General features: G+C 46.6%; 1 protein-coding gene across 1 annotated transcript; it reads right to left on the bottom strand.

Moving 5' to 3' along the window:
- LOC141086311 (myosin-9-like) lies at positions 1 to 10014 on the bottom strand. Its single transcript, XM_073572269.1, has 3 exons — positions 9976 to 10014; positions 5111 to 5986; positions 1 to 36 (listed from the first exon to the last, which is right to left on the bottom strand). The coding sequence occupies exons 1-3, from the start codon at positions 10012 to 10014 to the stop codon at positions 1 to 3; spliced, it is 951 nt and encodes a 316-aa protein (XP_073428370.1).
- Positions 10015 to 25451: the final 15437 nt, after the last annotated feature.

Below are 25451 nucleotides of genomic sequence, written 5' to 3'. Positions count from 1 at the left end.
TCAATTGGTCATCCAGAAAGACTGCCGCAAATCTACCTGCCAGATCACGGAAAATGTCGTTTACAAAGTGCTGAAACATGGTGGGAGCATTGGTTAAACCAAGTGACATGACAAGGTTTTCATAATGCCCCTCTGGTGTAATAAAAGCAGTCTTCCACTCATCCACCTCCTTAATACAGATGAAATTATAGGCCCCCTAAGGTCCAGTTTGAAAAACCACTTAGCCCCGATGATCAGATTAAAGAGATCCAGAATGAGAGAGAGAAATAGATCCAGAAAATTGATCCTACTTAGTTTATGGATATCCAAGCAAAATTATGCTGCCACCGGAGATGAGGAGGTCTGATATGTCCCTTCAGCATGCTCTCTGTAATATAATCTTTCATGGCCTTTGTGAAGAATATGTGGAGATTTAATGGCAGCTTACAGTCTTCCCTCAGCCTGTGCAGCTGTAACAGGTCACCTGGCTCAGCAGTTGGTCCAGCCCCAGCAGTTAGTATCCAAGCTCATACAGGATGACCACCTGTGAAGCCCACGCTGTGTGACTGCTTTATTCAAACTTCCTCCAGTCAGGTAGGATTTAAAGGAGATTTAAAGAGAATATGGAGTTATCGTATGTCCTAGCCACACACCGGATTCATTTTCAAGATCGCTGGAGTGGGCCAAACACTTTCCAGGGTCTCGATCCATTCTAGCATCCCAGGTTGGGGAAATACAGAACAGCTAATAGAAGCCAGGTAGCGTAGCCATGTTTGGTCTGCAAGCATAACAGGGGCCCATCTGGATTCGAGGGTGCCAGAACTGCTGCCCTATGACCTTCCGATGGGAAGTTATGATCCTTTATAGGTTTTGGAAGTCTTAGCTAAAAACACCCTTGAGCGGGGGATAAGGCCCATCCCGGGGTGAAAAGGGTGTGACTGACCAAGGAGTTGAAAGGTTTGTGTAAGGCTGTGTGCTCTCTCTGTTTTGGCATTATTGCTGTTCACTTCTAAAGGGGGTGGCCACGTCAAGCAACGGGAACCAGCTGGCAGCTCTTCCCCCATTGCGGCCCAGCACACATGGTCGAACATCAAACCGGTATTAGACATGACTCATCAGCTTATATCTTTTGTACTTCACCTGTATTTGCATATCTGACCATTGTATACTTATAACCATTGTGTATACAGTGTATTTTGTAGTGTGCCCTTAAGGCAATTAAATATATAATTTAACTTTAGGCTGCTCTTTTATCTTGATACATGAATTCACGTGTCCATGTTCTCAGCTTTAACATCACATGCTATCAGGGCTGGTTTCTGGCCTGATATTATCCAGTTAACGGACCGGGATTATATCTAACAAGGAACTGGTGGCATTCCTGCCGGACTGGCAGTGCACTGTTTCACTGGTGCTAGTAAAAGGAGCCTCTCAGCCTCTCAGGGTAGTGAGCAAGTGTGGCCCCATGTTAGCGGCTGCATGGGCCACCTTCTCTCACTGCCCATGCCTCACTGGGCCTATGTGGACAGGGTGTGTTTCTGAAAAACTGTGTCAAGCTGACCTTTCATGTCCCCAGGGGGTGCGGAACCAGATATTGAACATCATGATTAAGGGGACGCAGTCACCTGAAGTGCATCAATGTCACATATCATGTAACTTGTACTGCTGATTCTGTTTTATCCTCTACTGAGCACTTTTATGAATAAAAGAAAAGTTTAGTCACAAGTCCGTTGAACATTGCTCATGAGAAAGATTTCGTACATATAGTAGAAAACTACTTTTTGGGTACATGGAATGGTTCAGAAGGAAGCTAATTTTGGCTGTAATAGATTGCCACATCACCTTTGAAGAACCTATTATATGTCAGAAAAATAGAACAGAAACCTCCCAAAATTAACCCCAATTTTGAAATCACACCAAGGGTGTGGTGAACCTAACCCTCATACTGCAATCCAAAAAAATTCTGGAACAAATGAGAAACAAAGCAATTGAGATCTATCAGTCTGGGAAAGGTTATGTAGCCATTTCTCAAGTTTTGGGACTAAAGAGAACCACAGTGAGAACCATTATCCACAAATGGTGAAATCATGGAACAGTGGTGAACTTTCCCAGATGTGGCCAGCCAACCCAAATTACCCAAGAGTTCTGCATACTGCAACGGCTCATCCAAGAGGTCACAAAAGACCTCACAACAACATCCAAAGAAATGCACGCATCACTTGCCTCAGTTAAGGTCTGTGTTCATGACACCACCAAAAGGAATAGACTGGGCAAAAATGGCCTTCATGACAGACTTACAAAACAAAAACCACTGCTGAGCAATAAGAACATAAAGGATCATCTCAGTTTTGCCAGAAAACATTTTGATGATTACAAAACTTTTGGGAGAATACTTTGTGGACTGACGAGACAAAAGTTGAACTTTTTGGAAGGTGCATACTCCATTATACAGTCATATGTTAAAGTTTGGGCACCCCTTTTAATGTTAACCTTTTTTCTTTATAACAATTTTGGTTTTTGCAACAGCTATTTCAGTTTCATATATCTAATAACTGATGGACTCAGTTATATTTCTGGATTCAAATGAGGTTTATTGTACTAACAGAAAATGTGCAATCTGCATTTAAACAAAATTTGACAGGTGCAAAAGTATGGGCACCCTTATCATTTTCTTGATTTGAACACTCATAACTACTTTTTACTGACTTCCTGAAGCACTAAATTGGTTTTGTAACCTCATTGAGCTTTGAACTTCATAGCCAGGTGTATCAAATCATGAGAAAAGGTATTTAAGGTGGCCACTTGCAAGTAGTTCTCCTATTTGATTCTCCTATGAAGAGTGGCATCATGGGCTCCTCAAAACAACTCTCAAATGATCTGAAAACAAAGATTATTCAACATAGCTTTTCTGGGGAAGGATACAAAAAGTTGTCTCAGAGATTTAACCTGTCAGTTTCCACTGTGAGGAACATAGTAAGGAAATGGAAGAACACAGGTACAGTTCTTGTTAAGCCCAGAAGTGGCAGGCCAAGAAAAATAACAGAAAGGCAGAGAAGAAGAATGGGGAGAACAGTCAAGGACAATCCACAGACCACCTCCAAAGACCTGCAGCATCATCTTGCTGCAGATGGTGTCACTGTGCATCGGTCAACAATACAGCGCACTTTGCACAAGGAGAAGCTGTATGGGAGAGTGATGCGAAAGAAGCCGTTTCTACAAGCACGCCACAAACAGAGTCGCCTGAGGTATGCAAAAGCACATTTGGACAAGCCAGTTACATTTTGGAAGAAAGTCCTGTGGACTGATGAAACAAAGATTGAGTTGTTTGGTCATACAAAAAGGCGCTATGCATGGAGGCTAAAAAACACAGCATTCCAAGAAAACACTTGCTACCCACAGTAAAATTTGGTGGAGGTTCCATCATGCTTTGGGGCTGTGTGGCCAATGCCGGCATCGGGAATCTTGTTAAAGTTGAGGGTCGCATGGATTCAACTCAGTATCAGCAGATTCTTGACAATAATGTGCACGAATCAGTGACGAAGTTGAAGTTACGCAGGGGATGGATATTTCAGCAAGACAATGATCCAAAACACCGCTCCAAATCTACTCAGGCATTCATGCAGAGGAACAATTACAATGTTCTGGAATGGCCATCCCAGTCCCCAGACCTGAATATCATTGAACATCTGTGGGATGATTTGAAGCGGGCTGTCCATGCTCGGCGACCATCAAATTTAACTGAACTGGAATTGTTTTGTAAACAAGAATGGTCACAAATACCTTCATCCAGGATCTCATTAATAGCTAAAGGAAGTGACTAGAGGCTGTTATTTATGCAAAAGGAGGATCTATGAAATATTAATGTCACTTTTATGTTGAGGTGCCCATACTTTTGCACCGGTCAAATTTTGTTAAAATGCAGATTGCACATTTTCTGTTAGTACAATAAACCTCATTTGAATCCAGAAATATAACTGAGTCCATCAGTTATTAGATATATGAAACTGAAATAGCTGTTGCAAAAACCAAAATTGTTATAAAGAAAAAAGGTTAACATTAATAGGGGTGCCCAAACTTTAACATATGACTGTATATATGTAGCGCTTGTCATTAAGGTAGGGGATACTCGCTAGGCAGCTGATAAATCAGGTCCGGCACAGGTTTCTCAACATAACTCAGTCCATTCGGTTTATTATGCAGCATAAACCATCAACAGCAACAGAGAGTTCATATCAGATCAGCATAACGTCCATGACAGAGCTCCTCTCTGTTATCCCTGTGGTCACACAGGCTTTGCTATGTCTGGTACGCAGGCTCTCTAGCCTCACAGTTATTTCCCCTGTCCGGGTTACCTCATAGCTGCGTCTCAGTCCTGACATTCATTCCCTCTCCTGGGAACTCTCAGGCACATGCAGCCATGTTACACAGCATCCGCATGTGCACTCAGGAAGACAGACACATCTTCCTGCAGTCGGCCTCACAAGACCTTCCCTACAGACCAACCGGGTCCAAAGCATTCACTCATGTGACCTACCCTGGTTACCTTATATTGTCCGTAGCCATGCCCACCAGATCACATGGCTATGACCTCATCACAGGTCCTACAACCAGTCATACACATACGCTTTACTATTGGCGTTTTAGACACACGCCCCTGGGTGGATTTGTAGGTGATTGATCCCACCCGTCTCACCAATCACCTGAAGGCTTCTCCCTAACACATTGGAACAATGAAGCACATAATCAAGCCTTCATCCCAAGGCCACCCACCTTGGGATACCTAACGGTCATTTAGGACCCTGCTCCTGTTACCACACTGGATGTGCCTATACACCCGTCCTGGGACACCCACACAGTGCCCCCTAGCGGACACAGTGGTCACTACACCACATACCTCCCCACTCTGTTCAAGCTTGTGGGGTTGAACACACGACATCACCCCGGGATCTCGAGACCAGGCACCCATGTCACCTTGCCCCACAGGTCGAGAGAACCGTCTCCGTCTGTTTTGTCTGTCATACAGCCTCATATCTACGTTAGGCCTCCCCCACCCCCAGCGGTCAGAATATCGGTCTTGGGCTTTGGCCCTCCAGACACAGTCCATTTGCGTCATCAGACACTGTTTAGTCACCACACTTCTACAGTGCGCTCCCTCAACTCCTTTTCTGCCTATGCGTCTTGTAACAAATGGTACATCACCACGTCTAAGTTTGCTTTTCAGTGCATTAACCTCACGGTTCATTGCATCTGTTGTCTCTGTAGCATCCTCCAGTTCACGCTGTAATCTACGGTGCAATTTATTGGCACGTTGAGCCTCTTTCACTGCTTCTTCCAGCTGGCGCTTCAGCTGTTTCAGATGAACATTATTTCTCTCCTCCAGGTCTTTGTACTGCTCAGAATTACGCCTTTCATCATCCATTAGCATTAGTACATCCTTCAGTTTTTTCGCTTTACAACGTAATTGTTTGCTTGCAGATTGTCGCTCTTTAGTTTTAGCATCAAGCTGTTCCTCCAGTTGTGCAACCTTTGCTTCCAAAGCGGTGATTGAAGCCTTGAATTTAGATTTAACAGCGCCTTCTGATTCTTGTAACTTTGTTTTTAACTCCTTATTCTGGCGATCTAATTGGTGAAGGGCATTCTCATTCTTCTGAGCATTACTACGTTCCGCATTCAGATCAGCATTCATCTGGTCAACCTGAAGTGTGGCCTTTCTCAGTCTGTCATTGGCTAATTCAACGTTGCCTTGTTCTTCCTCCAATTCTTCAAGCTGTGCAATGCGAGACTCTAAACGCCTCTTTTCTTCCAAAGCCAGAGCACCTTTACCATTGTTGTTGGCAATTACATCGGCCAGTTCACCTAATTCCTGTTGTGCTTGCCTTTTAGCACGCTCTGCAGCAGCAAGCTCCTCCTGCATATGAATCATCTCTGCTTCCATACTTTCCAGTTTCTTCTTGTCTTCACTCTGTTCATCACTTGGGCCTTGCCGCTGTAAGTCTTCGTCCCACTTCTTCTCCCGCAGAAGACCTCTTACAGTTTCTGTGAGTACTCCTACCTCTTCTCTGAGGGACTTATTCAGATCTTGCCACGATGCCAGGTGATCTTTGAGCTCGGAGGCTTCCTTCTCTAGCTCTTCTAGTCTGTGCTCCTTTTCTCTCTCAGAGCCACAGTCACCCCCAGAGACTGAGTCACCCCTTCATCCGAGTGAACCCTCCAGTTACCCTCTGACCGTGTGTCCGCTCTAGTCATCTCATCTCTCAGCCCACCATCCGTCATGTCATGAGACGTCAGGTCCGTAAGTTGGGCAGATGTACCCCTTCTTCCGATCACTTCTATAACTGACTTGTCCACTTTAGCATGCGTCACTGTCTCAATGTCTGCTAGCCCAACAGTAGAAATGTCTTGCTGTAGAAGAACTCCCCTCTCCCACAAGCCAGAGAACAGTCTAGAATCCCGGTCTATAACCACTGGACAGGACAGACTCTGGACTATCGGGACATCCTGTCCTTCGATGTCCCAACCTGTCTCAACGACTACCCTGGTGACCGGGCAAGTCTTAGTGCCCAAGTGGTTGCAAGTGACCCCCACCTTTCTGCCGGGTATCTCAGTAGCAACCCACACTAGAGTCACCGGGCTTCCAGGGTCGACCAGACCAACTATGTCTTCATTATTTATCTGGAGGCCACACCCCCATAGCATCGTGCCAGCTGGGTAGTTCACCAGGCAGATTGGACAGACATGGGACATTTGCTCCTGGCAACAGTTCATCTGTACCACCTCTTTTGCATTGGTATGCTCCACCCCCATTCCCCAGGACTCCACCCCTTTTTGGGTTACCAACCCGATTTGGGTCACCGCCCCCTTTCGGGATTTCCCCATGTCCCTTCTACAGGTCTCCTTAGACCACAGTTCACACAAAGCAGTTTGTCTCTTGGGCCCGTACTGGCCCTTTAAGTATGATACCACACAAGTTCTTGCTGGCACCGCCACAGCTCCTGCTGTCACCAATCACTGACACCTCTGACTGCCGCTCACACACAGCTGCTGGTGTCACCTTCGTAACCCCACTGAGTTACAGCAATTCGCTTGAGAGGGAAAAGAGAAAAAAACACACAACAGAAAAACACACACGTGTCCTGTCTGTGCGCTATTCAGGATGTCCGTCTCCTCCTGAGGCCGTCCAACACACAGAACGCACCGGGTGCTATTCAGGGAGCCGACCCTCCTCCCAGGGTTTCCCAACACACCGGCCTCACCAGGTCCAGGGGCTCAGCGGGTGCTATTCTGGCCATCCATCTCTGCCTGAGACTGTCCAACACTCATGCTTCACCAGGTCCAAGGTCACAACACGTGCTCCAGGGATCCGATTCCTCTCCCAGAACCTCCCAATACTGACCCTCCGGGACCTTGCACACTGAACCCTCTAGGTACACAGTCTTTCTCAATGACCCTGGTCAGTACAACACAGACACCTGTCTGTTACCTGCTGATATCGGCCACACAGGTTCTCGGGTACCTCTTACCACAGAGGCACCCTATAGCAATGCACAGTCTCTTTCTCTGACCCCAGTCAGCATACCACATGGTTTTCACGACTGTCACCTGCTGGCCACGCAGGTTCTCGGACCCCTCTACCGCAGAGGTGTCCTATAAATCTCTTCCACTGACCCTGGTCAGCATATCACACGGTTTTCAAGACTGTCCGCCCTCCTGGCTCAGCGTTGCCAACACTGCAACATGTGCTTTTGAAAATCGTTGCCCTTAGCAACCGAATTTTGCAGACCTCGTCCATTGCCCCTAGCAACAAGGCTACAACACTGCCCTTCGCATTCTCCACCAACTGTAAGGTAGCGCTTGTCATTAAGGTAGGGGATACTCGCTAGGCAGCTGATAAATCAGGTCCGGCACAGGTTTCTCAACATAATTCAGTCCATTCGGTTTATTATGCAGCATAAACCATCAACAGCAACAGAGAGTTCATATCAGATCAGCATAACGTTCATGTCAGAGCTCCGCTCTGTTATCCCTGTGGTCACACAGGCTTTGTTATGTCTGTTACGCAGGCTCTCTAGCCTCAGTTATTTCCCCTGTCCGGGTTACCTCATAGCTGCGTCTCAGTCCTGACTATCCAGGCACATGCAGCCATGTTATACAGCGTTCGCATGTGCACTCAGGAAGACAGACACATCTTCCTGCAGTCGGCCTCACGAGACCTTCCACACGGACCAACCGGGTCAGAGCATTCACTCATGTTACCTACCCTGGTCACCTTATATGGTCCGTAGCCACGCCTACCGGATCACATGGCTATGACCTCATCAAATGTCCTACAACCAGTCATACACATACGCTTTACTATGGGCGTTTTAGACACGCCCCTGGGTGGATTTGTAGGTGATTGATCCCACCCGTCTCACCAATCACCTGAAGGCTTCTCCCGAACACATTGGAACAAAACATCAGCAGTAGCTCTGCTGATCAGCACATAATCAAGCCTTCATCCCAAGGCCACCCACCTTGGGATACATAACGGTCATTTAGGACCCTGCTCCTGTTACCACACTGGATGTGCCAGTACACCCATCCTGGGACACCCACACAGCGCCCCCTAGTGGACACAGTGGTCCCTTCACTAATATATATAAATATATATATATATATATATATATATATTAGCTGAAGAGCCCGGCGCTGCCCGGGCATAGTAACTAACTGTGGTTAGTTATAGCAAATTATAATTATCCTCCATCCCATAGTCCCGTGCCCATATACCCATCATACATATCCATGATCCCATAGGCCCATGCCCATATACCCATCATACATATCCTCCATCCCATAGTCGAGTGCCCATATACCCATCACACATCCTCCATCCCATAGTCCCATGCCCATATACCCATCATACATATTCTCCATCCCATAGTCCCATGCCCATATACCCATCATACATATTCTCCATCCCATAGTCCCATGCCCATATACCCATCATACATATTCGCCATCCCATAGTCGAGTGCCCATATACCCATCACACATCCTTCATCTCATAGTCCCATGCCCATATACCCATATCCTCCATCCCATAGTCCCGTGCCCATATACCCATCATACATATCCGCCATCTCATAGTCCCGTGCCCATATACCCGTCATACATATCCTCCATCCCATAGTCCAGTGCCCATATACCCATCACACATCCTCCATCCCATAGTCCTGTGCCCATATACATATCCGCCATCCCATAGTCCCGTGCCCATATACCCGTCATACATATCCTCCATCCCATAGTCCAGTGCCCATATACCCATCACACATCCTCCATCCCATAGTCAACCATTATGACATCATAATGAGCGGCGGCAGGGCTTGCAACCTATGATGACATCAGCGTCGCCATGGCAACCATTGTGACATCATAATGAGGGGCGGGGCTTGATACACACACACTGTTTCCCCAGTATGCAAATAGGGGCATTATGACATCATAATGAGGGGCGGAGCTTGACACGCACACACTTTTTCCCCAGTATGTAGATGGGGGCAAATTTGTTTGGTGAATTGGAACGCGCGGGGTTAAAATTTCGCCTCACAACATAGCTTAGGACGCTCTCGGGGTCCAGACGTGTGACTGTGCCAAATTTTGTGGCTGCAGCTGCGACGGTGCGGATGCCTATCCCGGACATACACACACACATACATACATACATACATACATACATACATACATACACACTTTGAGCTTTATATATTCGATATATATATACATATACACACACATACACACACATACACAAAAGGAAGGACTTTATTACAATTATTACAACACCAGACTCATCCTGTGTATCCAGCACACGACCAATACAGACCCGGCAGAAGTTGTGTCCACATCTCAGGGTCCTTAAATGTAGATAAACAGATGAAGCAGAGCAGCTCATCTCTCAGATCAATAGACCCCATGCCTGAAGGAGGAAGGAAGAAATGAAACTGAACTTACCTCACCCTGAATAGATAGTAATGTTGTTGTTACACCCATTTCGTTAACCCATTAAGGACAGTTGCATGCCACTATTTAGTGGAATGTATAATATATTGTAAAACTTAAAGGTCTTTTCTCACGAACAAAGTGCATTTTCATCAATAGATCCTGTAATATTAATAAGTTCCACAATTGGATGTGTTTAAAAAAACATTCCTGCAATGAGAATCTCATCATTGTGCCCCTTCCTATGTACTAAATTATTTGCTGTGTCCTGCATACACAGCTCCTGGCCAAGTGAGAAAGCATAAGTGAATATACTGATAATTCAGGAGGGACTCTCAGCTGTGTGTTTGGGTGAGGGAATACGTTTCCCTTTTAGCTTGTTTTATCACAGGAGCGAGTGTTTCTGCCCTGTCACCAGACCTCTGAGCTCATCATAAATCTAGACAGTGACGTACAGTGATGTAGACCTGGGATCTATTGTAAGATATAGTCTGCTGTTGAACTTATGGTACAGTCAATTATTGATAGCATAGAAGTGTATGTGGCAGTTGACTTTTCTCGGAGCTTTGTAATACAGTCATGCTTAATGTAGATGTCTAGAGTATCCTTATGGTCGATTGAAAATGATGGTGAACATGGGAACTCAGAAGTTAGTATGAAATTTGGGAAGCCATAGATTGTTTTGAGGGGTTCTCCTTTTACTGTTGTTCATATTTTGAACAGCATGACTTTGGACAAATAAATATCGTGGGCTTGGACCAGAGGGTGGGTGGCACAGAATTGTCTGTGCTATTCAAACTCCACTGACCATTAGAAGGTGCAGCAATGTCGTGTGCTACTAAAGGGGAGAGATGGATGATCTGCTGGTCCTCCTAGAATAATTTCAGACTGTCTTACCCTGCCAGGCCATTTGACAAGTAGGGCCGTCCCTGGAGTCTGAGCCTAAATTAAGTGTGGGTTGCTGTATATTGGATATAGTGCTTATTCCAAGAAATTCTTCAGTGACAGAAATTCTTGGAGTTTATTAGAACAGTGACTATGAGTGCCTTGGCTGGAGACACTTGGCTGAGTTCTCCAGTTTTTAGGTGTAATCTCTGGCATAGTTTGTGCAGAGCCTACGGATCCTTGCCATAGCTCTGCATAGTAAAAGAAGTGAGGATACAGGAATGGATGCAGCTCCAATGGAGATAAAATCCTAAACTGTTATTAGATTATATATTCATGGTTACATCCAAGAACTGTCCATAAAATATATCAGCAACGCGTTTCTGGACACCATAAGTAGGGATGGCACACGCACCAGAAACACGTTGGTGATATCTTTTATGGACAGTCCTTGGATGTAATTATGATTTCTCTAGTGACCTTCCACGACAGCATAGGAGGTTGTCTCCACGCCCTAATGGCGGACAGGAAGCACAAAGAGGTTAAAAGCCTCCCACCTCCTACTCGTCAGTGTCTTTCCTGTCCCCCATGGGGCATGGAGAAGCTTTTGTTTTTCTGTATGCTGTGTGGCCAGCGACAGCAGTGTACCTGTTTTTTGTTGCTGAAGTCAGGCAGTGGTGATCGTGGGCTTCGCTTTCCTCCTCCACACTGCGCCCATCTCCCTGCCTTGCAGAGGATTGGGGACCTCCTGGCCCACCTGCGCTCCCACTGGGGGTAAAGCGGGACAGTTATCCCCATAGTCAGAGGCCTACCTGAGCTCTCCGGCTTCCTTTCACTCGTGCACGCCATTCAGCACGACCTGGAAGTGATGTCATACCATGCGCAAGTCACTTCCAAGTTTTGTGTTCCAAAGTGGAATGCATACGCTTCCGGGTTTTGCTTTCTGCAGCCTCCTGGCTCTCGAATGGTGTGCAGAGCATGCTGATCTTGCTGATGCCTGCTCAGGACCCAGAGGACGAGGAGGGAAAACCACAAGGACGCTTGGAGCAGGGTTTATTCCTACATAAACCTGCCAGAAGATACATCCAGGTAAGGTTAATCCCTGCAGTATGGATGGTGTGTCTGCTTCCTGTCCTGCACCTGCAGAGCCCAGTGCTGCCCCAACCTCAGTAAGTCTGTGGAGAGGGATGGGTCCATGCCCAGAGTCCTGGGTCTTACAGTACTGTAGTGGAGTCCTTTAGTTATACTTCTCTTCCTTTTTCCCTAGGGAGACAAATCTGCACCCAAAAACCCTGCTAAGAAGGTACCTAGACGTGCCATCTGCAATAAGAAGCTTCCCTCACCCTGAGAGAAGAAGCTATGTCAGGAGTGTACGGATTTCCTAAGGTGGATATGCAGGTGGCAAGAGTAGCCAAGAAAACTGCACTTCCCTTTGAGGACAAATCTCAGCTTAAGGATACAATGGATAGGAAGGTGGAAAACCTGCTGAAAAAATCCTGGGAGACTTCCACCTCTTCACTTAGACCAACATAGCTTCCACATGTGTTGCCAGATCCCTCTTCCGGTCAATTGGATCAATTGGAGGAGCACATCTCTCGGGTAACCTCAAGATGGGAGTTATTAGCCTTTCTTCTTTTACTCAAAAGTGCGACCAGATTCTTGGCTGACGCCTCTGCAGAATCTATCCGTATCGCTGCCAGGTCCCTGGTCCAGTCCAACTCCGCTAGAAGGGCTCTTTGGCCTAATATGGGAGTGGAGATGTCACTTCCAAGATCAAATTGTGCTCCATCCCCTTTAAAGGTTGTTAAGGGAAGAATATATGGCACATGAATATATACAAGAATCAAAACTGTATCACTATATGGACGCTTTGCTGGATATTGAGATCATGTTGCTTTAAGATACTTCTGATTTTCTTATATTTTCTTAGAGTTGTTTCTGTATGGTATCACTCACCTAAGCTTCATCAAATATTGAATAAACTGGGTGGACCAGGGTGAGTCAAGCTAGAAGACAATACTTGTGTATATAAGTATTATCTAGCAATGTGGGAGCAGTAAACGGTAGCCCAGAAATGTACATAATAATTGTGTAGCGACCTGGGAAAAGCAAATAGTAACTGGAAACATGCCCATGATGTAACTGATGATGTAGCTCAAATTCTGTTATAAAAGCTGTACACGTTTGATTAAAGACAGAGAAGAATCATACTGACACGATACCCTCTTGTCTTGTGTATTCTTTTCTCGAGTATACGTATACCTTGTGCCAAAGCTACAATTCGGCCACAGACAATTAAGACGGGTCGCACCTTAGTGTGACAGAATCATCAAGGTGAATATGTCTTTGGGCCAGCTCTTGATGAGATACTGGAGAAGGCCACAGACAAAAAGAAGGCTCTTCCTGAGCAGAAAAACGCCAAGAAACCCTTTTTTGTGCCTCTCTGCCTCAGACTCCTCAAATCAAGGGTAAAGGAAAAGCAGGAGGTGGAGCTATACTAAAGGGAAGGGCAAAAACATCCTTGTCCCCAAGCAGGAGAAGCAATGATTCCAACTCCGTAGGAGGGAGTCTCTCAAATTTTTTCTATCCATGGCAGGTCATTTCCAATTTCCAGCAGGTCCTCAATGTTGTCAAGGAGGGCCTCCTTATAGAGTTCAAATCCTCCCCTCCTCAGGATCTAAGAGTCACCTCACTACCATCTTAGGGAGCCCAAGACCTACTGATTTTAGGTCTGCAGAATCTGTTAAAATCGGGTGCAATCTCCCCAGTACCAGTGGACGAGTGGGGAAAAGGTCACTACTCCTGCCTCTTTCTAGTGAAAAAACCTTCAGGAGATGCACGCATCATAATAAATTTGAAAGGTCTCAACCGTCACATTATGTATCGGAGATTCAAGATGGAATCGGTGAAATCAGCGATTCCTCTGATAGGACAACATTACTTTATGACAACCATCGATCTGAAGGACGCTTACTTTCACATGCCAATCCATCCTTGCAACAGAAAGTATATGAAATTTGCAGTCCTACAAAACCAGCAGGTGAAGCACTATCAATACAAGGTGCTCCCCTTTGGCATTTCCTCAGCACGAACGGTGTTCTCCAGGATAATGTCAGAGGCAGTGACCTACATTCGGTGGCAGAGAATTTGCATTGTCCCTTATCAGTGTAGAAATCGCAGGAATGTGGACTGTCCTTAGACAGGAGACAGATCAAGGGTTAGCAGTGATTTATTAACAACAGGGCTACTCCCTGCAGGGAGTGTAAGGACACGGGAGTATGTTTGGATGGAGGACAGAGAGTTTGGAATGGGGTAGTACAGGAACGAACGATAGTTCAGGAGGAAAAAGCAAAAACTTATCAGTCTGTAGTCTTCTTGATTTAAGCTTCTCGGTTCTCCAACGGTGGCACCGGCAAGAGTGGCGCGTGACGTCTTGGAGGTGTTTGTAGAGGACAGGGTTCCAATCCATGGAGCAGGAGAAGAGTAACTAAAGGGCGCAGATATCTCCCGTACCCAGGAAATGCAAACACTGTGCTAGGCCAGCATAAGTAACCGCCGGAGCGAGGCCTCCCTCCGTGGTGTATGGGGATCTTGGTTGAAGGGCTTTGGCCTAGTCTCCTGTGGCTTAGAGCGGAGAGGGGGCATTACAGTCTCTGGTCTCGTCTGTGAGTAACCTCCCGACACGGAGGATAGCGAGGAACAGGCAGTCCGTCGACTACTTTCAGCAGACAGGTACTTAGGTAATCCGTCAGTTCGGCCTGCGCTCACTAGATGTTCTGCCTTCACAGCTGACACTGTATCTGACTGCCTGCTTCGGTTTCTTCTCGTGCGTAGCGCTTTATAACTCCACCCCGCCTACCTCAGTCACATGTAAGGGTCAGTCCCTCTCTGGAAGTCTTCCCCCTGCAACATCGGTGACAGTCCTGGCAGTTCCGGAACTGGAATGAGAAAGGTACCCCTGATCTTGTTCTTCCTCTTACATCTGGACAATCTCCTAATCATAGCCCCATCTGCTCAGACTTTCAGGAGTCATGTAGCAAGGTCTCTAGACATTTTACAATCACTGAGGTGGCTCCCAAATCTGAAAGAATCAGAACTCCAACTAGATTCGGGAAAACAGATGTCCTTCTTACCAGAAGATCATCGCCTGACTGTGAAAACCAGGATCTCAGAATTCAGGAAACAGAGGTCTCATACCCTTCGGGCAGCCATGTTTGTCCTAGGCTCCATGACCATTCAGTCAGTGCCCTGGACTCAGGCCCACTCCTACAGAGTCATATTCTCAGGAGCTGGAACAACAATCTCAACTCACTGAACAGGAGAGTTCAGACCCCAGGCAGAGTAAAGCCTTCCCTGGCTTGGTGGTTGAGCCCCAAAAATCTATGCAAGAGTGTAGCCTGGTCTTAAACACCTCTAGTCACAGTCACAACCGATGCCAGCGAGAGACTGGAGTGCTGTAGCATTCCATACTTCTTTGCAGGGACTCTGGAGTCCAGAGACAGGTGCCAGGTCCTCCAACTTCAGAAAGCTGAAGGCAGTGGAGGAGGCCCTTCTTGCAGCAGACAACCTAGTCACTGGTTGTCACGTCAGAGTATATTCAGACAGCATCACTACTGTAGCCCACCTCAGACATCAGGGGCCCACGAAGTTCGACAGCTTGATGAACATATCAAGCCGCATATTTTGTTGAGCCGAAAAACATCTTCTCTCCCTGACAGCCATCCACCTAAAAGGGTCCACCAACCTCCAAGAAGGATTTCCTGAGTCTCCAGGACATACATCTGGGAGAATGGAGCCTGAACCATTGAATCTTCCAGATGCTGGTAGCAAGATGGGGTCTACCAGAGATTGACTTATTCGCCTCAGGCCAAAATACACAAGTCGAAACCTATTTCTCTCTGAACCCCTGGGACAAGTCCATGGGAGTGGATGTCTTCACTCAGCAGTGGAACTTCTAGTTAGCCTATGCATTTCCTCCAATTCCGATTTTGGCAAGGACTCTTCAGAACATCTGGGAAGATCAGATACCAACCATCCTATTGGCTCCAATGTGGCCAAGAAGGAGCTGGTTCAACCTTATCATCGATCTCCAGGTAGACGGTCCAGTTCATTTGCCACTAAACGCCAACCTTCTCTCGTAGGGACCTCTGCATCTTCCGGATCCTCAAAAACTGAAATTAGCTTCATTGTTACTGAGGCCCAGGAGTTACGTGCACGAGGGCAAAGTAATTTCCACCTTACAGAAGTCCAGAAAACCAGTCACCAATGCCATTTATAACAAGGTGTGGAAAAAAATGTCATCCTGGTGCATTCCTAACATACCAGATCCATTCCACCCCAACATTTAGCAAATATTGGACTTCCTACAGAAGGGGTTAGAGTTAGACCTCAAGCCTAGTACCTTGAAGGTTCAGGTCTCTGCCCTGAGCTCTGTATTTGGTTTTGGTCAGGACCTAGCCAACCATGGTTGGATTAAAAGGTTCAAGTTGTCAGCCCTTAGACTACGTCCCAGGAATCAGACTGTTATCCCCTTCTGGGATCTAAATTTAGTCCTCAAAGGCCACACACAACCGCCATTTGAACATCTATCCTCCTGTACCCCTCAGCTTCTTTCATTCAAAGCAGCCTTTCTAGTCGTGATAACTACAGCAAGATTAATAGGGGAAATACTGGCATTGTCTATAAGAGAACCTTATTTAATAATCAGAGAAGATTGTACAGTTCTTGATCCGTCTTTTCTGCCCAAGGTGTTGTCCGAGTTCCACCGTTCACAGGACATTGTCCTCCCCTCCTGTTGCCAGAATCCAACAAATGCAAAGGAGGAGGAATTCCATACTCTTGATGTTCGGCGTACGATTTTGCACTACTTACAGCAATCCAAACCATGGAAAGTTGACCAGAATTTATTTGTTCATCCATCGGGTCGAAATAAAGGAAAGAAGGTGGCAATGAGTACCATCGTGAATTGGATCAAGAGGGACATATCTGAAGTATATCTAGCCCAGAAAATGACACCCGCCTCCAGGGTCAAGGCTCATTCTACAAGGTGTACCTCAGCCTCCTGGGCTGAAAGAGCAGGCACATCCACCAAGCAGATTTGCAGGGCCGATACATGGTCTTCACTTCATACTTTTACCAGACACTATAAATTGGACTTATTGTCCAATAGGGATTTAGACTTTGGCCAAAAGGTGCTTCATGTCATTGTCCCCCCAGTGGAAAATTGATTGGTATTCCTCCTATGCTGTCGTGGAAAGTGACTAGAGAAAATAGAATTAGTCTTACCGGTAATTCGGTTTCTAGGAACCTTCCACTACAGCAATAATTCCCTCCCTATGTTCCTTGGATAATTCCAGGGAATCTAAAGGTAACCGGTGCTATGGTGTTATTTGTAAGTCACTGGCGAGTACGAGGTGAGAGGGGCTTTTAACCTCATTGTGCTTCCTGTCCCCCATTAGGGCATGGAGATAACCTCCTATGCTGTCATAGAAGGTTCCAAGACACCCAATTACCAGTAATAGTAATTTTGTTTTTACAATCTACTAATAAGAGTTTAGGATTTACCTCCATTCGAGCTGGATCCATTCCTGTATGCTTCCGTCCATGGCGGGGTCATTGTTCCGTGCTCCAGAGGAGAACATATCGCTTTGGTGAGTTGGCTTTTTTTTAGTAAAAGAAGATCCCAAGCATGAAACCCTTCTACTATAATGTCCTAATGAGCATAAATATTCCTTAAGGCTGTGTGCACACGTAGCGATTTTTAAGCGTTTTTGCCGCGATTTTCGGCGCGAAAACGCTTAAAAATCGTGTACAGAACGCCCCCCATGCATTCCTATGGCATTCCGCACATGCTGTGCTTTTTTCCGCGGCGGAATCGCATCGCAGAAAAAATCGCAGCATGCTCATTCTTTGTGCGGAATCACAAAGAATTGCCGCGATTCCGCACCCATAGGAATGCATGAGAATCGCTTACTTCCCGCATGTGGCTATGCCCACCATGCGGGAAGTTAAGCGTCTCATGTGCGGTTGGTACCCACGGTGTGGAGGAGAGGAGACTGTCCTCCAGGCCCTGGGTACCATACCCCTGTAAAAAAAGAATAAAAAATAAAAAATCGGGGTATATTTACCTTCCGGCGTCCCGCGATGCATTCCCGGCCTAAGCGTTCCCAGTAATGCCTTGCGGCAAGGCCACTGTAATGACGTAGTCTCGCGTGACTCTAGCGGTCTCGCGAGATCGCTATAGCAACGCGAGACTACCTCATCACAGGTCTCGCAAGGCATTACTGGGAACGCTGAGGCCCGGGATGGCAGCGTGGGACGCCGGAAGGTAAATATACCCCGATTTTTTATTTTTTTTTTAGCATTTTAACATCCTATCTTTTACTATTGATGCCGCATAGGTGGCCTCAATAGTAAAAACCTGGTCACACTTGTCAAACACTATGTTTGACGAGTGTGACCAACCTGTCAATCACTTTCCAAGCGATGCTTCAAATCGCTTGGAAAGTGCTTGAATATCGCACGCGAAAATCGCGGCAAAATCGCGATCATAATCGCGGTAAAATCGCGGTGAAATCGCACGGAAAAAAACGCGCGATTTCTGGGAAGGAGTCCGGTTTTTAGTAAGCGTTTTAAAACGCTACGTGTGCACATAGCCTAAAGGGGTTATTCAGTAGCTCAGTCACTTCAGAATCCTACTAAAAATAATAACAATGGCTGCTCACCTCCAGAAGAGCCGCTGTTCAAGTGATGTCGGAGGCAGTTTTCCTGGCGGGTTACGACATTGTTGTGTCATGGGTCTGCTCCAGCCAATAAGTGGGTGCTGATTAGCAGTATCTCATCATCATTAATCCATTACAGCGGACATCCATTCTGAGGAAATAGAAATGGCTGCAGCTGACAAAGCAGCACAGACAACGCAGGAAAAGCGCTGCTACGGGAGAGTAAACTTTTTATTTTAACCCCTTAAGCCCCAAGGGTGGTTTGCACGTTCATGACCGGGCCAATTTTTGCAATTCTGACCACTGTCCCTTTATGAGGTTATAACTCTGAAATGCTTCCATGGATCCCGGTGATTCTGACATTGTTTTCTCGTGACATATTGTACTTCATGCTAGTGGTAAAATTTCTTTCATATAACTTGCGTTTATTTGTGAAAAAAGCAGAAATTTGGCGAAAATTTTGAAAATTTTGCAATTTTCCAAATTTGAATTTTTAAATCACAGAGATACGGCACACAAAAAAACTTAATAAATAACATTTCCCACATGTTTACTTTACATCAGCATAATTTTGGAACCAAAATTTTTTCTTGTTAGGAAGTTATAAGGGTTAAAAATTGACCAGCGATTTCTCATTTTTGCAACACCATTTTATTTTTACGGACCACATCACATTTGAAGCCACTTTGAGGGTTCTATATGATAGAAAATACCCAAAAGTGACACCATTCTAAAAACTGCACCCCTTAAGGTGCTGAAAACCACATTCAAGAAGTTTATTAACCCTTTAGGTGCGTCACAGGAATTTTTTGAATATTTAAAAAAAAAATGAACATTTAACTTTTTTTCACAAAAAAAATACTTCAGGTTCAATTTTTTTATTTTACCAAGGGAAACAGGAGAAATTGGACTGCAAAAGTTATTGTGCAATTTGTCCTGAGTACGCTGATACCTGATATGTGGGGGGAACCACTGTTTATTCGGACTCCCATGACAGCACCACGAGAGAGGGGATCCGCCCTTCAGGAACAGGAAACCTACAGATACAAAAGGGCGGCACCTCTCCCACGCATCAGTTGGTTTCCTGTTCCTGAGGGGATGGGATCCTACAGAAGACCGGATCCCAGGCCGGCCAACCGGCTGGTGCAGGTAGCGAGGGGGTCTCCTACCTCGGCCTGGTGCGGAGCTCCTGGAAGACGCCACGGTGGCCCAGGATGGGTGGCATGGCGGTGGCGTATGCAGCAGGGAGCGGCGTCCGGAGGAGGTCCGTCTCCGTAAAAAAAAGCACACTGGAGCGCCCGGGCATCCCGCGTGATTTCAGGTCACGTCGGAGTCGCGGTGACGTCAGGGGGCGGAGCCGGGGGCGCTTCCGGGTCAGCGGCGCCACTGGGCAGGTGCGAGGACCCAAGATGGCGGCGCCCATCGGAGAGATGCCGATATGCTGCCAGGAGCGGCGCCAGCTGGGGAGGGGGGCCCTATAAGGGGGGAGGGCGCGGCAGGAGGAAAATCTGCTTTCCAGAGGAGGGGTATATAGGCAGGACCCTAGATGGGTGCCTTGCCTTGGCCACATTATTGTGAGCAGTAATGGAGAGCGATCAGGAGCAGCAGCAGCAAAAGCAGCAGCAGCGACAATCATCACTGCCGCCCCGGAATGACCTTCGGCAGGTCAAACAGAAGAAGAAAGAGTCCCGTGACAGTAAGGAGCGTGCGGGACGAAGTGACCAATCCAGTCATAAAGGCTCCTCTAGGCGGACAGGAGCATCGACTGAGAAAAATCCCCCTCATTCTCCGGTACTTTATTGTGGCACTGGTAAGTGATCTTCGTGAATGTTCACTCAGTGACGGGGCCTCCTTCTGTGTTTTATTCTAGGGGAAGAAAGCTACGAGTAAAACCAAACACAGGGAATGCGCACTCTGTGCATGCCCGTTACCAGACTCATGCCCCAAAAGGTTGTGTCCCCCCTGTATCCAGCAGACAGTGGCGGAAGAGTCGCCCGTGGTAGCTGCGAGTTTAAGGGACATAGTCAGGGCAGAGATGAAGGAAACTCTAAGATCCCTGTCCCAACCAGAATGTTTAAGGGGTGCGGACCCGGTAGAGTCCGATTCCTCGGCAGAATGGAGGAGAAGTAAGGACTCCCATGTTTCATCTCCCTCGTCCTCCTCAGAAGAAGAGGACTCTGGTCGGTTTTGTCTGCCGCTTGACCGAGTAGACAAGCTAGTAAAAGCAGTCAGAGGGACAATGGAAGTGGAGGAGCCTAAGCCCCAGTTATCCATGCAGGATGTCATGTTCGGGGGACTGGAGCAGAGGAAGCGAAGAGTCTTCCCATTGAATGAAAAAATTCAGGATCTGATCCGCAGAGAGTGGAAAAAAACAGATAAAAGAGGGTCGCTACCACCAGCCCTCAAGCGTAGATATCCCTTTGACGATCCGACAGTGAATACTTGGGACAAGGCCCCCAAATTAGATGCAGCCATTGCGAAGGCATCAAAAAGGTCCTCACTACCCTTTGAGGACATGGGGTCCCTTAAAGATCCTCTAGACAGGAAGGCAGATACCTTCCTTAAAAATACCTGGGAAATGGCAGCCGGTTCCTTAAGACCAGCAGTCCATGATGGTCTGGTTGGACCAGTTAGAGTCGCAGTTAAAACAGGGAACGTCTAGACAGACAATTCTTGGGGCCCTACCAATAATCCAGGAGGGCGCAGCATTCCTAGCGGATGCTTTCGGCTGATGCAGTAAGAATGGAAGCCAGGGCAGCAGGACTCTCTAAAGCGACTCGTAGAGCCCTGTGGCTAAAGTGCTGGCCGGGAGATATTGAATCCAGGGCGAAACTCTGTACTATCCCGTGTGAGGGGGAATATTTGTTCGGTGCAGTCCTGGACGAACTGCTTGAGAAGGCCGGGGCCGATAAGAAAAAATTCCCAAATCTTTGGTCTGCGTCCTACCGACGTCCATTTAATAGAAGGAGATTCGGTCAGGGGAGAAGGCGCAATCCTTCACCTAATAGAGACCGTCCCAGATGGGAGGATAGAAGAAGAAGTACGGGCTTCATGTTCAGGCGCTCATCGAGAGAACGAGCAATTCCCATGGGGGGTAGACTGTCATCCTTCCTCCCAGCATGGTTACAGATCACCAATAGTGACTGGGTGCGCAATGTAATATCCACCGGGCTTAGGTTGGAGTTCACTCAGGTCCCACGAGATACTTTTAAACCAACTCCCTTAAGATCTTCACCCCTCGAACAAGCTGCTTTAGAAGCGGAGGTCTTGAGCCTGTGCCAGAAAAACGTCCTGATAGAGGTTCCGGAATCTGAGAGAGGTAGAGGGTTCTACTCTCCCTTATTCCTAATCCAAAAACCGGATACAACATTTAGAACGATTATTAATTTACGTTTCCTTAATGAGTTTTTGGTTAATCGCACCTTTAAGATGGAATCCATCAATTCAACAATAAAAATGCTGTTTGAAGGGTGTTTTATGGCAGTTGTGGACCTGAAAGACGCGTACTATCATGTACCTAGCCACGCAGGTTTCCAGCAGTTCCTGAGAGTGGCGGTTTCAATAGACGGTATAGTCCGTCATTATCAGTATAGAGCCCTTCCCTTTGGTCTCTCAGCAGCGCCCCGGGTATTTACAAAAATAGTGGCCAAAGTTATGGCTCATTTATGGGAAGTTGACATCTTAATTGTCCCATACTTAGATGATTTTTTGATTGTGGGAAATTCGGTGGGCCATTGTCTATCCCAGATAGAGAGCGCTAAGTTCCAGATTAGAGAACCTCGGATGGATAATAAATTACGAGAAATCCCGATTTCAGCCCTTAAGGGTCCAGAAGTTTCTAGGCTTGCTATTAAATTCAGAAACTCAGCAGTGTCTGTTACCATTAGATAAATTACAACAGATACAGCAGCAGGTTCTTCGGGCAATTGATAATCCCTCCATGACCCTTAGGCAGTCAATGTCTCTGTTAGGCTCTCTAACCTCATGTATTCCAGCAGTCAAGTGGGCACAATTCCACACTAGGGCCCTTCAGAAAGACGTCCTGGTTAATAGCAGGGCCTTAGAAGGCTCCTTGCAGGGTCAAGTATTGCTAAGCCCCTCGTCTCTTACATCTCTTAGGTGGTGGCTCGATGACAGAAACTTAGCCTCGGGGGTGCCCTGGGTGATGCAGATAACCAGCATTATAACCACAGACACTAGTCCTTTTGGTTGGGGGGCCCATATGGGGGACATAGTGGTACAGGGACATTGGGACTCCGATGCTGAGACCTCATCTAACCAGAGGGAACTATTGGTGATTGAGTTGGCAGTCAAAAACTCATTATGTACCTACAGGGTCATCATATGAGGATACTCTCAGACAACCAGGTAGCAGTAGCTTATATCAACCACCAAGGTGGAACTCGCTCTGACGCCCTGATGCGGATAACGGAACGTCTCCTTCAGGTAGCCGAGAAAAATTTTCGATCTTTAACTGCGCTCCACATCAGGGGAAAAGACAACGTGAAGGCAGACTTTCTAAGCCACAGGGCCCTAAAGCAAGGAGAATGGGCTTTAAACATGGATATTTACCACCAGATTGTCCGCAAATGGGGTCAGCCGGAGGTAGACCTCTTTGCCACCAGAGAAAACAGGAAAGAAAAATCGTTCTGCTCTCTGAATCCCAGGGAAAATCCACTGGCAGTGGATGCCCTCCTGATAAGATGGGACTTCTCTCTAGCATATGCCTTTCCGCCATTAAATCTCCTACCTCTGGTAGTAAAGAAGATCAGGGAAGATCGGGCAAGGGTCATATTAATTGCCCCCTTTTGGCCCAGGAGGACCTGGTTCGCATGGTTGAGGACCATGTCTGTATGTGATCCCTGGGTACTGCCGAACCTTCCGGATCTCCTCTTCCAGGGGCCAGTCAGCCACCCACAGGTAGCGGGACTCCATTTGACGGCGTGGTGTTTGAGAGGACACTATTAAAGGATAGAGGGTTCTCCAAAAATTTAATTGATACCCTCCTAAAAAGCAGAAAACAAACTACCACAAACATCTATGCTAGAACCTGGAGGCAATTCCTGTCCACCTTTCAGTTTGATGTCAGGGACAGAATTCCCACGAAACAAATTCTGGAATTTCTCCAGAGGGGTCTCAAATTGGGTCTCTCCACAAGTACATTAAAAGTACAGGTTTCAGCCTTAGGGGCCCTGTTTGCATGTGATATTGCCAATAACTATTGGGAAGCGAGGTTCACCAAAGCAGCGGCTAGATGGAGACCCATACACAAAGACAGATGTGTACCTTGGGACTTAAATTTAGTCCTTACGGCCATGACAGAAAGACCATTTGAACCTCTCGATTCGGCCCCATTAAAGATTATATCTCTTAAGGCAGCTTTTCTGGTAGCAATAACATCTGCACATAGAGTAAGCGACATACAGGCACTTTCCAGATTGCCCCCTTACACAGAGTTCTTACAGGATAGAGTAATCCTAAGGCCAGACCCGGCATACCTTCCCAAAGTAGCATCACACTTTTACAGGACACAAGAGATAGTTCTGCCTTCCATCCTCCCTAATCCGACCAATCCTAAGGAACAAAAACTTCAGGCATTAGATGTTAGGAGATGCTTACTTAAATATTTATCAGCCACGGATCCTTGGAAAAAGAAGAATGCATTATTCCTATCCTTCCAAGGTCCCAGGAAAGGTTGTAGAGTATCAAAACGCACGTTAACAAGGTGGATTAGGAAGGCTATCTCTCTTGCCTACACAGCAGGTGGCGGTCCGGCTCCACAGAATTTGAGGGCGCATTCCACTCGTGCCATGGCATCATCTTGGGCAGAGAGATCGGGAGTGTCAATTGACCAGATATGTAAGGCGGCCACCTGGTCATCTCCTTCCACCTTTTTTAACCACTATCGGTTAGACATGGGTGCCTCCTCAAATCTCACCTTTGGGCTAAGGGTGCTGCAGGCTGTAGTCCCTCCCTAAATTAGTTTTACATCTCTGTAATTCTCTCGTGGTGCTGTCATGGGAGTCCAAATAAAGTATTAAGTTACGTACCGGTAACGGTATTTTTCGGAAGCCCATGACAGCACCCTTAGTTCCCTCCCTTGTTCACATATAGGGGTGCACTCCTTTAGAAGATTGTTCACAAAATTACCTTATGTGGGAGATGGTGTAAAAAAAAAAAAATGTTTTGGTAAATAGGATAGATAGGTTGTATATATTATATGCTGTGTACTAACCATGGTAGCCTCTCAAGCTCTGTAATCCAACTGATGCGTGGGAGAGGTGCCGCCCTTTTGTATCTGTAGGTTTCCTGTTCCTGAAGGGCGGATCCCATCTCTCGTGGTGCTGTCATGGGCATCCGAAAAATACCGTTACCGGTACGTAACTTAATACTTTCGGCGCATGGCAGGCCTCAGAAGGGAAGGAGCGCCGTTTGACTTTTTCAATGAAAAATTGGCTGGAATTCAGATCGGACGCCATGTCACGTTTGGAGAGCCCCTGATGTACCTAAACAGTGGAAACCCCCCACAAGTGACCCCATTTTGGAAACTAGACCCCCCAAGGAACGTATCTAGATATGTGGTGAGAACTTTGAACACACAAGGGCTCCACAGAAGTTTATAACGTACAGCGGTACAATTAAAAAATCATATTTTTTCTACAAAAATGATCTTTTCACCCCTCAATTCTTATTTTTCCAAGGGTAACAGGACCCTAACAGTTATTGTGCAATTTGTCTTGAGTACGCTGATACCCCATATGTGGGTGTAAATGACTATTTGGGCGCATGGCAGAGCTCGGAAGGGAAGCAGCGCCATTTGACGTTTTTGGCTGGAATTGAGATCGGACACCATGTCGTGATTGGAAAACCCCTGATGTACCA

The sequence above is a fragment of the Dendrobates tinctorius genome, unplaced genomic scaffold (genome assembly GCF_039654945.1).
Source record: "Dendrobates tinctorius isolate UK_male_01 unplaced genomic scaffold, ASM3965494v1 ptg000031l, whole genome shotgun sequence".
NCBI classification, from domain to species: Eukaryota; Metazoa; Chordata; class Amphibia; order Anura; family Dendrobatidae; genus Dendrobates; species Dendrobates tinctorius.
The sequence above is the reverse complement of the archived record's forward strand: the minus strand, read 5'-3'. Positions and strand labels throughout refer to the sequence as shown.

Bases quoted from the DNA above. Each gene is read 5' to 3' on its own strand.
- LOC141086311 (XM_073572269.1), bottom strand. From the start codon at position 10,014: ATGGGTGTAACAACAACATTACTATCTATTCAGGGTGAG. The intron at 5,987-9,975 runs GTAAGTTCAGTT...CTGCGGGAGAAG, and splicing joins TACTATCTATTCAGGGTGAG to AAGTGGGACGAAGACTTACA. The intron at 37-5,110 runs GTGACTAAACAG...GTGATCTGGCAG, and splicing joins GAGCGCACTGTAGAAGTGTG to GTAGATTTGCGGCAGTCTTT.